The sequence below is a fragment of the Neophocaena asiaeorientalis genome, unplaced genomic scaffold (genome assembly GCF_003031525.2).
Source record: "Neophocaena asiaeorientalis asiaeorientalis breed wild unplaced genomic scaffold, Neophocaena_asiaeorientalis_V1.1 scaffold148, whole genome shotgun sequence".
Taxonomy (NCBI): Eukaryota; Metazoa; Chordata; class Mammalia; order Artiodactyla; family Phocoenidae; genus Neophocaena; species Neophocaena asiaeorientalis.
Genome location: NW_020174050.1, coordinates 3,877,747 through 3,891,700, shown reverse-complemented (window position 1 = coordinate 3,891,700; position 13,954 = coordinate 3,877,747). Strand labels below are relative to the sequence as shown.

Here is a 13,954-nt window from a genome sequence, read left to right as displayed (position 1 = left end):
TATGTATAAAAGTACCTGAGCATTCATACAATTCAACATCAAAAAAACAAACAACTTGATTAAAAAATGGGCAGGACTGAATAGACATTTTTCCAAAGAAGACATGCAGATGGCCAACAGGCACATGAAAAGGCTCAACATCACTAATCATCAGGGAAATGCAGATCAAAACCACAATGAGATGCCACCTCACAACTGTCAGAATGGTTATCATCAAAAAGAACACAAGTAACAAGTGTTGATGAGGGTGTGGAGAAAAGGGAACCCTCCTACACTGTTGGTGGGAATGTAAATTGGTACAGCTACTATGGAGAACAGTATGGAGGTTCCTTAAAAAACTGAAAATAAAGCTACCAGATGTTCCATCAATCCAACTCCTGGGTATATATCTGAAAAAAACAAAAACACTAATTTGAAAAGATACATGTACCCCAATGTTCATAGCAGCATTATTTACAATTGCCAAGATATGGAAGCAGCCTAAAGTGTCCATCAACAGATAAATGGAGAAAGATGTGGTGGGACTTCTCTGGTGGCCCAGTGGTTAAGAATCTGCCTGCCAATACAGGGGACACGGGTTCGAGCCCTGGTCCAGGAAGATCTCACACGCCGCACAGCAACTAAGCCCGTGCACCACAAGTACTGAGCCTGTGCTCTAGACCCCGCAAACCACAACTACTGAGCCCGCATGCCACAACTACTGAAGCCCATGTGCCCTAGAGCCTGTGCTCCGCAACAAGAGAAGCCACTGCAATGAGAGGCCCACTTACCACAATGAAGAATAGTACCCCTTCGCCGCAACTAGAGAAAAGCCCGCGCGCAGCGATGAAGACCCAACACAGCCAAAAATTAATAAATAAATAAAAAAGATGTGGTATACATATATACAATGGAATACTATTCAGCCATAAAAAAGTATGAAATTTTGCCATTTGCAGCAACATGGATGGACTTGGAGAGCATTACACTAAGTGAAATAAGTCAGACAGGAAAGACAAATACTGTATGATATTACTTATATGTGGAATCTAAAAAATACAACAAACTAGTGACTGTAACAAAAATGAAGCTGACACACAGATATAGAGAATGAACTAGTGGTTACCAGTGGGGAGAGGGAGCGGGGGAGGGGCAATATAGCGGGAGGGGAATGAGAGGTACAAACTATTAGGTATAAAGTAAGCTACAAGGATATATTGTACAACACGGGGAATATAGCCAATGTTTTATAATAACTATAAATGGAGTATAACCTTTAAAAGTTGTGAATCACTGTATCGTACGCCTGTAATTTATATAATATTGTACAGCAACTATAGTTCAATAAAAAAAGTACCTGAGCATTGTAACCCCTGTTTTCTTTAGAATCAGAGGCAGCTCTCTCTAGATTATGCAGCTCTTCCGAGAGTTTGTAATTACTGTTATCAAAATTGGATACCTGCTGTTATGGGCTGAATTTATCCCCTTCAAATTCACATGCTGAAATCCTAACCAGGGCTTCCCTGGTGGCGCAGTGGTTGAGAGTCCGCCTGCCGTTGCAGGGGACACGGGTTCGTGCCCCGGTCCGGGAAGATCCCACATGCCGCGGAGTGGCTGGGCCCGTGAGCCATGGCCGCTGAGCCTGCGCATCCGGAGCCTGTGCTCCGCAACGGGAGAGGCCACAACAGTGAGAGGCCCGCGTACCGCAAAAAAAAAAAAAAAAAGAAATCCTAACCGCCAGTACTTCAGGATGTGATATATTTGGAGATATATTTCAATCACTTTGAAAAGGTGATTCAGGCCCATTATGGTGGGCCCTAATCCAATCTGACTGATGTCCTTATTAAGACGAGAATATTTGGACACACAAGAGAGACGCCAGGGGCACACAGGCACAGAGAAAAGGCCATGTGAAGAGGCAGCAAGAGGGTGGCCATCTGCAAGCCAAGGAGAGAGTCCACAGGGGAAACTCATCCTGCTGATGTCTGGATCTTAGACTTTCAGCCTTCAGAACTGTGAGGAGATACATTTCTATTGTTTAAGCCACCCAGTCTGTGGTATTTTGTAAAAGCAGTCCAAGCAAACTAACACACCTCTTCAAATAATTTTCCAAACACCATAGAGTAACATTTACAAAATAAGATGGCTCTTTCTTAATTTTTCATTTTTAATCAGGAACTTAGCAAACCCCAGTGTGTGAATGTACCACAAACCAATCATTCAGTAGCAGATCCATGCAGCCTGCATAGCCTTCCTTTCTGATTTGGCTGTCCCTTGTCGACACCTGCTGCCCGCAAAGCCCCAAAAGGCACTTCATCACTGCTGAGGTGGACAGCACACCACCCTGCCCCCCAACCGTGATGAAACCACCACCTAGTACGAGAATGCTACTGTCTCCTGACTTTTCAAAAGTAGCAGCTATCTTCCAGAGAAGGAGTGAGTTCTATGCAGAGGTGGGGAGAAGGGCCCCCTTCTCAAATCTGTGTGACACTTTGTCACGTTGGCCCCAAAGCAGCTCTGCTATGTTCAGAGGCTCCTAAAGTTTCTTTTAAACACATTTTGTTCAGCTTCTGCTGCTGACTCTGACTACTCGGCTCCAGTTCAATCCAAGTGGTAGTTGTGGAAGTATGTGCCATCTTACACCTTTTATTTCTCCCATTGAGACCCAAAGTTCCAAACAAACTCCCCCTCCTTCCCCAATTAAAATCTACCCTCCACAAATATCAGGGAACATGAGTCCCAGCTCAACCAGTCTACATGCCCTGTAACTCTTATAACCAATGTGTGAATCATTACAAGGTTGGTGATATTGTGGGCTGTAGGAATAGGATTATATTTTTAAATTTTTATTTATTTATTTGTTTTTTGGCTGCATGGGGTCTTAGTTGCAGCACGCGGGATCTTTCACTGCGGTGCACGGGGCTCTTCCTTGCGGTGTGTGGGCTTCTCTCCAGTTGTGGCGTGCGGGCTCAGTAGTTGCGGCACACGGGCTGAGTTGCCCTGAGGCATGTGGGATCTTAGTGCCCCGACCAGGGACTGAACCAGCGTCCCCTGCATTGCAAGATGGATTCTTAACCACTGGACCACCAGGGAAGTCCTGTAGAATTTTATTTTTAACTTATCTTTAAGGCATGGATAAATTCAAGATTAATTTTTTGTGTTTTATTCTGGGGGTGGTTTAGAACTCAAATGTTTATTTATGCTGTCAAAGGGAAGAAAATGATTAGTAATTACGTTGAAAGAAGCACTTTCAACGCAGCTTTTCCCAGGATATTTCCCCCAAGATCTAGTCTTCTTTTTAACCTTCCTTCTCTTTGTCCTCCGCCCCCCAGTCTCTTCTAACTCTGTCACCTCCCCGTCTGTCCCCTGAGGTCCTGAACTGGCCACTTCCTTCTCCACAACTAAGCCCCTGTTGCTGAATCCTGTATTGTTTTTAATAATGTCTTTTTATTTTCATTTTGAAATAATTTCAAACTACAGAAGAGTTGCAAGAATGGTACAAAGAAAGGCCATATGCCTTTCACCCAAATACATCAATTGTAAAAACATCTTACCACTTTTTGTATTTTCCCTCCCTCCCTCCCTCCCTCCCTCTCTCTCTCTCTCTCTCTCTCTCTCTCTCTCTCTCTCTCTCTCACACACACACACACACACACACACACACACAGGTGTTTTTTTCCTGAATAATTTAAGACAGTTGCAGAAATCATATTCCTTTACCTCCAAATACTACAGATTTTTATATAAGGATCTTCTCTTACATAATTATCAAAAAATTTAACACTGATATAAGACTATTACCTAAAACATGGTTCACATAAAAAATTTGCTAGTTGTCCCAATAATATCCTTTATGGCAATCCCTTTCCTCCTTACCTCCAGGACCATGTTACATTTAGTTGTCACGTCTCTTTAATCGCCTTTAAACTTTGTCTACCATGAAATCTACATTTTTTGGAGATTACAGGGCAGTTGTTTTATAAATGTTTTCAATTTGGGTTTGCTGGATGATTCTATTCAGGTTATGCCTTTTTAGCATAATTAAAACTTCAGACTTACATTTTGCCACAAAGCAAAAGATGCATTTAAGCGTGTATAAAAGATCATAAAAGATGCATAAAAAAATCACACACTCCCAACAGGCTGCCATTGCTTCAAAAGCAGACAATCCCACCTATATGCTAAGAGGAACACATGTGATAAACTAGTTCACTTTGACATATTAGTGCTTGAAAACTTTCCCCCCAAGTCAATAAACCTTCTAGGTACCACTGTATTTTAAAAGAAAAATTTACTAACCCAAAGTCACAAAGGCATACGCTTTTCATTGCAGTTGTGGGCTGCTTTTCATGTTGGCAACTCTCTGCATGTTCAAGGGCGGGAATTATGTAATTTTACCTGGAGTTATTTTGAAAAAGGCCCTCACTAGGAAACATGCCAGGAGTAGCCCACTTTCTATAATAGATGCACCGAAGCTGTTACTCCCTCTTTAGTTTGTCTTGGTTTTCCTGAGGTTTATATATCACCTAGCAAGATCTTTAGGGACTGGACTGCAGAGCAGTTAAATTTTGGGTTGCAAAAGTTCAAATGTCTGGGGAGAGAAAGCCCAGCCAGAGCTGGGCTGGTTTTTGGCAGTGGAGAGCCGTGAACTCACTGAACAGCTGTGAGGGGCAAGCCTGTCATAATGAAGGAGGGGGTCCAGGGAGGGAGGTGAGGTTCAAACACAGCCCTGAGCTGTCTTCAAGTTTGCCCAAGGTTGGCCCTTTTCTGATTACGCCCCACGAACCAAAACGAAAGCAAGTTTATTACAAAATATAGCATTTTATACTTAGTGAGGATTTCAAATACAGGTTTTATTTAAGCCTGGCTGTTCTTAGAATGAAAATTTGCTATGAAGTGAGTAAAGGAAATATTGTTTTACTTTTTATCTTTTAATATAGTGAAGAAACAGAGCATGACGTTTTCTCTCTCTCCATTTCCCAGGCAACGTTCCCAGCGTCTTCATGTCTTTATGTCCCCTCCCTCCCTTTTTTCTCCTTTGTAGAAGCAGCAGCAGCAACTTTGCACACAGATTTTTGGGAACAACAGGTGTAAGCCACTGATTGCATATGAGAAACCAAAGTTCCTATGTTACAGGCAAGGTGAGTAGCACAAACAGGAGGCAGTATTGTACAGAATGGCTAAAGAAATAACCAGTGAATGCAGCCTGTGGGATTTGTTACTTACATTGCATCCTCAGAACACGAGGTTCCTATAGCTGAGTGAACTTGTGTCTGTGGAGTTCTAGAGTTATAGGAACATCCTGTAAACTTTTAATTGGAATTTTGAGCCTGGAATCATGTTGAAAGTTTTAGGGGAAGCACATCATTTAAACTAGTATCTATATGATGATAATGGGAGAAACAGTGAGATACTGATCAAACTAATTTTCATCGGTTGCTGAAGTACATATTACAGTTAAAAAAGAGTTTTTTGGTTAGGTAATTTAGCTTATAATACCTTTAAAGTATTACCTATAGTCAGACTCCCCATAACTTTGTTTTGTTTTAATCTTTATAATTTCTTTTGTTGTTGTTGTTGTTAGAAAGCTGAGTGGATCGTGAAAGTTCTCATCAAAAGAAAAAAGTTTTGTAACTATGTGAGGTGATGGATGTTAACTGCACTTACTGTGGTGATCATTTTGCAATATATACAAATATCGAGTCATTATGTTATATAACCTGAAACTAATATAATGTCAATTATATCTCCATTAAAAATGAATAAATAACCACTGCCAGAGAATAAAATAAAGCTTTCAGTTTTTTTTTTTTTCTTGTTTTTTTTTTTTGTGGTACGCGGGCCTCTCACTGTTGTGGCCTCTCCCGCCGCGGAGCACAGGCTCCGGACGCGCAGGCTCAGCGGCCATGGCTCACGGGCCCAGCCGCTCCGCGGCATGTGGGATCTTCCCGGACCGGGGCACGAACCCGCGTCCCCTGCATCGGCAGGCAGACTCTCAACCACTGCGCCACCAGGGAAACCCCTCAGTTTTTTATAATTTCTTTTAAAGTTCACTTTGTAAATGCGCCTTGCTTTGTAAGTTTTCCAGTGAGTATAAAAGGGGTCATTAATGTCTCCATTTGGTTTATAACAATCTCAACTTATTTAAATGCTCTTCACTGTAATTTAGAAGATGGAGCTGATTCTTCTGGTATTGCAGTATGATAGGTATTATTGGAACAACCTATTTTAGAACTTTTCTTGCGTAAGTATCCTGTGATCATAAAAACTAAGAGGTAAGAATAATGTAGTTATTGATTGTATTTTGCAAACATGAATAACCTATAAACCAATATGTTCACTGCTGACAAGGAGAACAATTTCTAGTCGGTGGAGTTTAAGATGCTTAATTTTCCAGTCCAATAGTTTTAGTTCAGTCACTGAAAACAGAAATCTTTTTCTAGTCTTTCCTGAGGCCTTGGCTTCTTTTACTTCAGCACGTTTGGGGCTTCTCTCTTTTCTCTGCTTTCCTCAGAGGAGCTTCCTCTCCAGAGTCTTCTTCTGGGGAAATAATAATAAGGAGGAAGGCGACTGTGCGGCCGAAAAAATGGATGGAACTGAAAATGGTGGTAGCATATCGGAGGGAGGAAAGGTCTGTATGGGAACCTAATGTGGATTCTGGGCCTTTGTGGTGGGAAAAAATGGAAGGGACACCTGGGTGTCCTGGTGATGGGCTGGATCCTCGTCACTGGGTTCCTTGTGGTGGGAGGAGGGGTAAGTGTAAAGATCTGGCAGTCTGTAGGCTCTGCATTATTTTGTGAGTCTCCAGGAGGGGTGAATACCTCTTCCTGTCCTGTGGGGAGAAAAGCGCAAGTCAGGAAACAGGCCTGATGACAGGAGCAGAGGGGAGAGTCTTCAGGTGGAGGCAGGGGAGAAAGAGCAGAAGAGAGAATTCTAGAGTCTCAAAGCATGTTTGAGAGAACTGCCCAGGCCAGTAAAATGAGACACGGACACTCCTTATGACCCAGAAATTCCACTCGGAATTTACCCAAGAGAAATGAGTGCTTATATCTACAAAAGACTAGTTCAAGAACGTTCCCAACAGTCTTATTAACATTAACCCAAACCTGCTAACAATGCCAGTGTCCATCAATAGGAGAATGGATTAAAAAACTGTGTATTCATACAATGAAAGAATACTCAGCAATGAAAAGGAAGAATTACTAATACGACAACATGGATATGTCCTATGATGTTATGTTGGGCAAAGAAGTTAGACACAAAAGAATACATACTGTAAGATTCCATTTTTATGAAGTTCAAGAACAAGCAAAACTAATCTATGGTAAAAAAAAAAAAAGTCAAAAATAGTTAGCTTAGGGTTAGCGTAGGTGTTATTTAGCGGAAAAAGTGACCAGTGAATTCTTTAGATCTCGATCTGGGTGGTTGTTACATGAATATGGAGATAGATATACACACACACACATTTCTATTTACACATACATACCTATATACACAAAAATACAAATGTACACACATATGTATACACACACACATATCTAAAATGTGATCAATATATACCCTTAAGATTTGTGCATTTTATTGTGCATAAAGAAAGAAAGAAAATTTGATGGAAAAAAAGTAATGTAAAGAAAAGGCCTGCTTCACTTCCCCAGCAGTGAAATCGTTCCCTGAAGAGGAAGGGAGGGAACATCTATTTGCTCCAGGGGAATGAGCACTGAGGACCAGGATGACATTAACTTCTGAGAAGAAATTTGGATCAACCTCCAGTGTCAAGGTCTTCCCTCTAGCTGTATCATACAATCAAACTGGCTGCGAAAAAGCAAGCTTTCCTTTAGGAAATTATTTCTTCACTCCCTTAGAGACTTACCAAAACAGACCCGGAAAGGGTTGCTGAGTGTGAATGATGGAAAAATGAATTCCTCACAGTAAGTTGAGAGCTAGATTCCCCTCACCTTTAAAACAGCTGAATTCAGGTTTCTTGGTTGTACTGGGTATGCTTATTCATAGCCCCTTCTAGAGATTCTGTTTCACCCATAATACCTGGAAAGGTCAGTACTACACTCCTTTGGCTATGGCTGATTGGACTGTTGTTAGACACTCAACTCATTCATTGGCTGGCCAGTGACCAATCAGATTCTCACTCAAAAATTTCAACAGAGACACAGCTAGTGGAAGATGTTACTGGCAGTGGTAGGGCGGGGGCTGGAGTGTCAGGTATTGGCCAGTTGAATGTTGAATAAACAGAGAAACCAATATTTCCATAGCTGTAAAATGGAGAAAGCCTCTCAAAGAGAAAAAGAGACAAGTGCCTCTGTGGTAACAGAGTGATGATGAGAGTAACCTTGACTCTTGACTTTCTCAGGGCTGGTCTTTTTGAGGGCTGGCTGTACTTAAGGTCCTTGGAAATATCTTTATAATAATCACCCCACCTCCAGCTCTATTCATTTTCTTTTAAGCAAGCTTGAATGGGTGTCTGTTTCTTGAATTAAATACTGACCCTTTCTCCCATACCCACCCAGGCTATTGAGTATTAAAATCTTATGGCTGAAACTAGATTAAGACATTTCAAACTACAGAAGATGATTAAATCCCATATTGCTCATTCTTTCCTCTACACAATCAGATCAATTCTGAACCTTTGTAACATGAAAACTTTCTGCTGAGAACCCAGTCACTAGGGGAGAAGCTAGCCTTATTCTTAAATTTTAAAAAAAATTTATACATTATTAGCTGCGTTGGGTCTTCGTTGCTATGCACGGGCTTTCTCTAGTTGCGGCGAGCAGGGGCTACTCTTCGTTGTGGTGCGCGGGATTCTCATCGCGGTGGTTTCTTTTGTTGCAGAGCACGGGCTCTAGGCATGTGGGCTTCAGTAGTTGTGGCTCGCGGGCTCTAGAGCGCAGGCTCAGTAGTTGTGGCGCACGGGCTTAGTTGCTCCGCGGAATGTGGGATCTTCCCGGGCCAGGGCTCGAACCTGTGTCCCATACATTGGCAGGAGGATTCTTAACCACTGTGCCACCAGGGATGTCTGAAGCTAGCCTTATTCTTAAGCTCCATCTTGACATTTTGCTATCATTTCAGGCTTAGCTAGGTCTTGGGCTCTGCCACTCAGTAAGCTGGACTCCAGTTTTTAAAATCACCCACCCCTTGTGCTTTTTTCTACTTCTTAAAACTGAGGCTATTCTCCAAATCCTCCCGACAATGGTGCTTTAGGCATCTGGAACCAGATTTTTAAAAGCCCAGAGCCACGGATGATTTGTTTGAAGTAGTTTTTGTGGAATGGAGGAAACCGAGTCAGATTCCAGTGGCTTAAATAGGTGGGAAAAAAAGAGACTCAGAAGTGTGTAGAGTTCTCTTTGAAGTGAGAGAAGTAGAACCAAAGAAGTTTCTGGTGCATCATGTCTCATTTCCTCAGGGAGGCCTTCCCTCCCTTGAGGCTGGCTTAAGGCCCCTGGCAACACGCTTCCCTAGCACCCTGTGAGTCCCTTTGTATTATGTTCATCAGTCATGGGATTACTATTCAGCGGCTGTATTCCTCCTGCACTGAAGTATCTGTCTGATCATTCTGTACACCTGGTCTCCTCGCTAGCCCAGTGCCTACAGTGGACTTGAACAGACTGAGAGAAATCTCAGTTTCCGTAATTTCAAACGTTACCACATTCCTACCCCTCAGGGATAATGTGATCATTAATAAGCAAATATTTCTCATTATGTAACATACTGACATGACACCAGAGATACTGAATATCAAACACAAAGAGCTCTTTTGCAACTATAATTAGACCAAAGTAGGTCAAATATTTAAGCGCAGATTGGAAACATTTTGAGAGGCAGAACGGCACAGGATCCCTGAGCTCTGCCGTTTAATAATCGTGTGACCATCGACAGCTTCCTTGACTTCTCCCAGTCTTCTTTTCCTTATTTGTAAAATGGAGAAAATAATACTACCTATCTCACTGGCTTGTTGTAGTGTCTAAACTAAGATATGTAAAGTGCTGAGAACATGCCTGACATATGCATTTGGTAGGTCTTAGCTGTTGTTATTGGGCCTCCATCAAGACGAGGCCTGTTGACTCTGTTGGTCATTGATTGCTATGTCCCTAGTACCCAGAACAGTCCCTGGCTTGGCCTCATACCCAGTACATAGCTGATTAATTGAATGAGGCGTACCAGGGCTCGAACCCGTGTCCCCTGCATTGGCAGGCAGATTCTCAACCGCTGCGCCATCAGGGAAGCCCCTCTCTCTGTAGATTTTTGTGAAGCTCAGTATTTCATTCCAGTCCCAGAAAAAAATTCAAAAAAAAAATTTTTTGGCCTCGCTGCCCGGCATGCAGGATCTTAGTTCCCCCACCAGGGGTTGAACCTGTGCCCCCTGACGTGGGAGTGCAGAGTCTTACCCACTGGACCGCCGGGGAAGTCCCTCCAGTCCCAGGAAAATTGCAATAATAACTTACATTCAAAATTAGAGGATAGGGCTTCCCGGGTGGCGCAGTGGTTAAGAATCCACCTGCCAATGCAGGGGACATGGGTTCCAGCCCTGGTCTGGGAAGATCCCACGTGCCGTGGAGCAACTAAGCCCATGTGCCACAACTCCTGAGCCTGTGCTCTAGAGCCAACAAGCCACAATTACTGAAGCCCGTGCACCTAGAACCTGTGCTCCACAACAAGAGAATCCACTGCAAAGAGAAGCCTGCGCACCGCAACGAAGAGTAGCCCCCGCTTGCTGCAACTAGAGAAAGCCCTCACTCAGCAACGAAGACCCAACGCAGCCAAAAATAAAATAAAATAAATTTAAAAGATAATAAAATAATCAAGACCCAAAATATTGCTTGGAGTTTGGACATCAATTTTAAGTGGGTTTACTATAGTCTAGACATGAAATTCATCGTATGCTAACAACTAGTACTTTAAAAAAAAAAAGTAAGGGTGAGATGACCTTTTTTAAAAATATATAATTATCTGTACTGTGTGGTTATTTGGGCAGACAATAGCTGGCTTGTAGTGAACTACCCTGATTTCTAAGAGAAGTAAGTTTTATACTTGATGTATAAGTATGCAGTTCTTCTTTTACACTTGGAGTATCACAAAAATTCTCAGGTGCCTTTAGAGTTGAACCAAAAAGAAATATAAGTCCTGTGATTAATTTGCTCACAGTAACTGCAACTTAATTCATTTTGTAGACTCACAGGATAATTGGCTATTTTAGCCAAATCTCTAATTTTACAGGTAAAGACATTGGAGCCCAGTTCATACAAGTTCACACAGGCCTCTTTCAATCCTATGCTATAAGTCTAGTAGTTTCAACAGTGCTGTGACAAATGCAGAGATGAGAAAGACATGGGGCCTGCCCTCGAGAGGTGGGGAGACGCTACAAATACATGGATCTATAATGCAGAGCAGAATGCAGTGTGGACCATGGGTGATATACAAATTGCTCTAAGAATTCAAAGGTGTCAGAGAGAGAGAGATTGCAATTTTAAAGCTATGTGTCTTAAGAAAGCCTTATGTGAAGGTAATACTATAGTGACATTAAACGTCACCATGTGAAGCAGAATTGCAATAAAGAGGTGAAATCAGGAGCGGGGGCAACCATAGCTGCTGCTGTGGAGGACAGAGAGAACAGGGTAGGTTTGGAGACCCGCACATGACCCCGTCTGGCAGAGCCAGGGCATGTGTAAGTGGGTGATGGCCTGGAGCCAGGGCTGCCTGGAGACAGTGAAGCTGCATTTGAAGGTCTTTGAGGCTAGTCTGAGGGATGGTGGGGCAGAGTGAGCCTAAATCAGAAATCACATTTTAATGGTGTTTTTAAAAAAAATGTGAATAAACCTCTAATCTCATTATAACTTATTTAGCTACGTATTTACAAGGTTTCCTGAAGAGTGGTTGACTTTCTGGAAAGGTGTCTGGTGTCAGGTTTTGTTTTATGGTGCCACTTTCAGATGTCACTTTTAGCGGGTGATGTTTGCAGGTCTTGTCTTGGGAATCGGGCAGGTGTTCTTTGTAATCTGTCTCCTTGCCCTCTGGTCGCCTGAGTTCATGCAGAGATTGGACAAGGTGATCTCTGGTGGCCTCACCACCACCTCTGATGTCCCTGCCCCTTTCTGTTCTGTTGTGAGCTTTGGTGGATGGGTGCAGGGAACTTGTTAGGGGATGACTAGGGTCTGACTGAACTCCTGCAAAGCCCCAGGCCACGTGAAAGTGGTGGAGGACTCAGTTTGACTTCCGGGGCTCTCCCCCTTTTCTTTTCTGTCCCCAGGGTTTGTAAACCAATGCTCTGGCTCAGGCCACCTGGAAATTTTGTAGTGGGGGAAAAGGAAAGAGAAAGGAGTAGGGGAGAAATTGAATCTAATAGAATCTTAAAGAAAGAAGTCTAGGCTAACCTCCGCAGCACCAAGACACGACTGACTAGATGTGATTAATTAAAGCAGTTAATAAACAGAGACTGAACACCCACCATGGGCAAAATACCATGCTGTTGGGCATATAAAGAGGTGGACATTGCTGTAATTCGGGGTGGAAATTGTTAGCTCTATATCAATAATAACTAGTATTCATATAGTGCTTGAAGGATGAAGAGCTTTTCTTGCATGATAGCTCATTTGGTCCTCACGACCCCCATAATAATGGACATCATTAATGCTGTCACTTCACACTTGAGGAAACGGATATCAGAACAGTTAAGTGTGTCTAAAGTCACATAGCTAGGGCTGAGACTAGGACCTTCCGATGATAAAATGCAGCCTCTTTAACCACACAGGCTGATGAAAGCTGACGTAAATAGTTCCAGTTCACGATATGCATAATCATGGAGCCAAACTTTGTCTTTTCACACAATTTATTAATTACTGGACCCACAGTAGAATAAAAACGAAACCCTTACCTTCTGCCACAGTTACCACCAACCAGCAGACCAGTAGCCAGTAGGAGAAGCAGAGTCTGTGAGCCATGGCTTCTACCCCAAGCAGTCACTGCCTTGAACCCAACGTGGCTTAAAAGGGGTTGGTGAGTCACCCGCAGACTGATTCGGGGAGTTTTCATTTGCATAGTGGACCACGGGGATTAGGGCCTGTGGTGTGAGGGTAAGAAATCAGCAAGGAAATACCAGACAGTATTTGTCAACCAGAGCTTCTTGTAATGACAGCCAAACGTCATTCATCTGTCCTTGGTTGGAGTTGGATTGTGGACAACCACACCCGCACTATCCTTTTAATTCCTTCAAACTTTCCCCGTTAGTGCCTTCTCATTACTTGTGTATATAGGTCTCCCTCAGCAAGAGAAAGAATCTGTCCAGGAAATGTTCAGCACCGCTTCCCTCTGTGTAGCTTACTTACTTAACAACCAAACCAAACAGGACAGGGAGGACATTCTCTAAAGGCTTTGTGACCCCGGAAGTTTGAAGAGGCTGTTCACAGATCTCGGATCAGGGATTACGACTTCTTCTCTGCTTTTGTCAAGGAGCCAAGAGCAGCAGAGTCAGAAAACGATCTTCTCTAGTAGCCATCATGGTCACTGTCTAAACAAACATGAACATTTTGGGAGATTAACTTAGTGATTTGTCCTTCCAAGGCCCCCTCTGATTTATCAAACTGCCCGTAAGATGCCTGGTTTGTTTCCTGTCAGCTGCTGGAGGAATGGGAGTGGGCGGTCACAAGTGCTTAAAAGCACCGACATTGGAGTTAGAGATGATCATACTAAGTGAAGTAGGTCAGAAAGAGAAAGACACGGGCTTCCCTGGTGGCGCAGTGGTTGCGAGTCCCCCTGCCGATGCAGGGGACACGGGTTCGTGCCCCGGTCCGGGAAGATCCCACATGCTGCGGAGCGGCTGGGCCCGTGAGCCATGGCCGCTGAGCCTGCGGGTCCGGAGCCTGTGCTCCGCAACGGGAGAGGCCACAGCAGTGAGAGGCCCGCGTACCGCAAAAAAAAAAAAAAAAGAAAAGAAAGAAAGAAAAAAAAAAAAAAAAAAAAAAAAAAAAAA

At 43.1% G+C, this 13,954-nt stretch overlaps 1 protein-coding gene across 1 annotated transcript; it reads right to left on the bottom strand.

Moving 5' to 3' along the window:
• Positions 1–6,446: 6,446 nt before the first annotated feature.
• Positions 6,447–12,935, bottom strand: ODAPH (odontogenesis associated phosphoprotein). The gene is made up of 2 exons (XM_024754189.1): positions 12,860–12,935; positions 6,447–6,811 (listed from the first exon to the last, which is right to left on the bottom strand). Exons 1-2 carry the CDS (start codon positions 12,924–12,926, stop codon positions 6,447–6,449), a joined length of 432 nt encoding a protein of 143 aa, XP_024609957.1. The 5' UTR covers positions 12,927–12,935.
• Positions 12,936–13,954: the final 1,019 nt, after the last annotated feature.

Bases quoted from the DNA above. Each gene is read 5' to 3' on its own strand.
- ODAPH (XM_024754189.1), bottom strand. From the start codon at position 12,926: ATGGCTCACAGACTCTGCTTCTCCTACTGGCTACTGGTCTGCTGGTTG. The intron at 6,812-12,859 runs GTAAGGGTTTCG...TTCTCCCCACAG, and splicing joins GGTGGTAACTGTGGCAGAAG to GACAGGAAGAGGTATTCACC.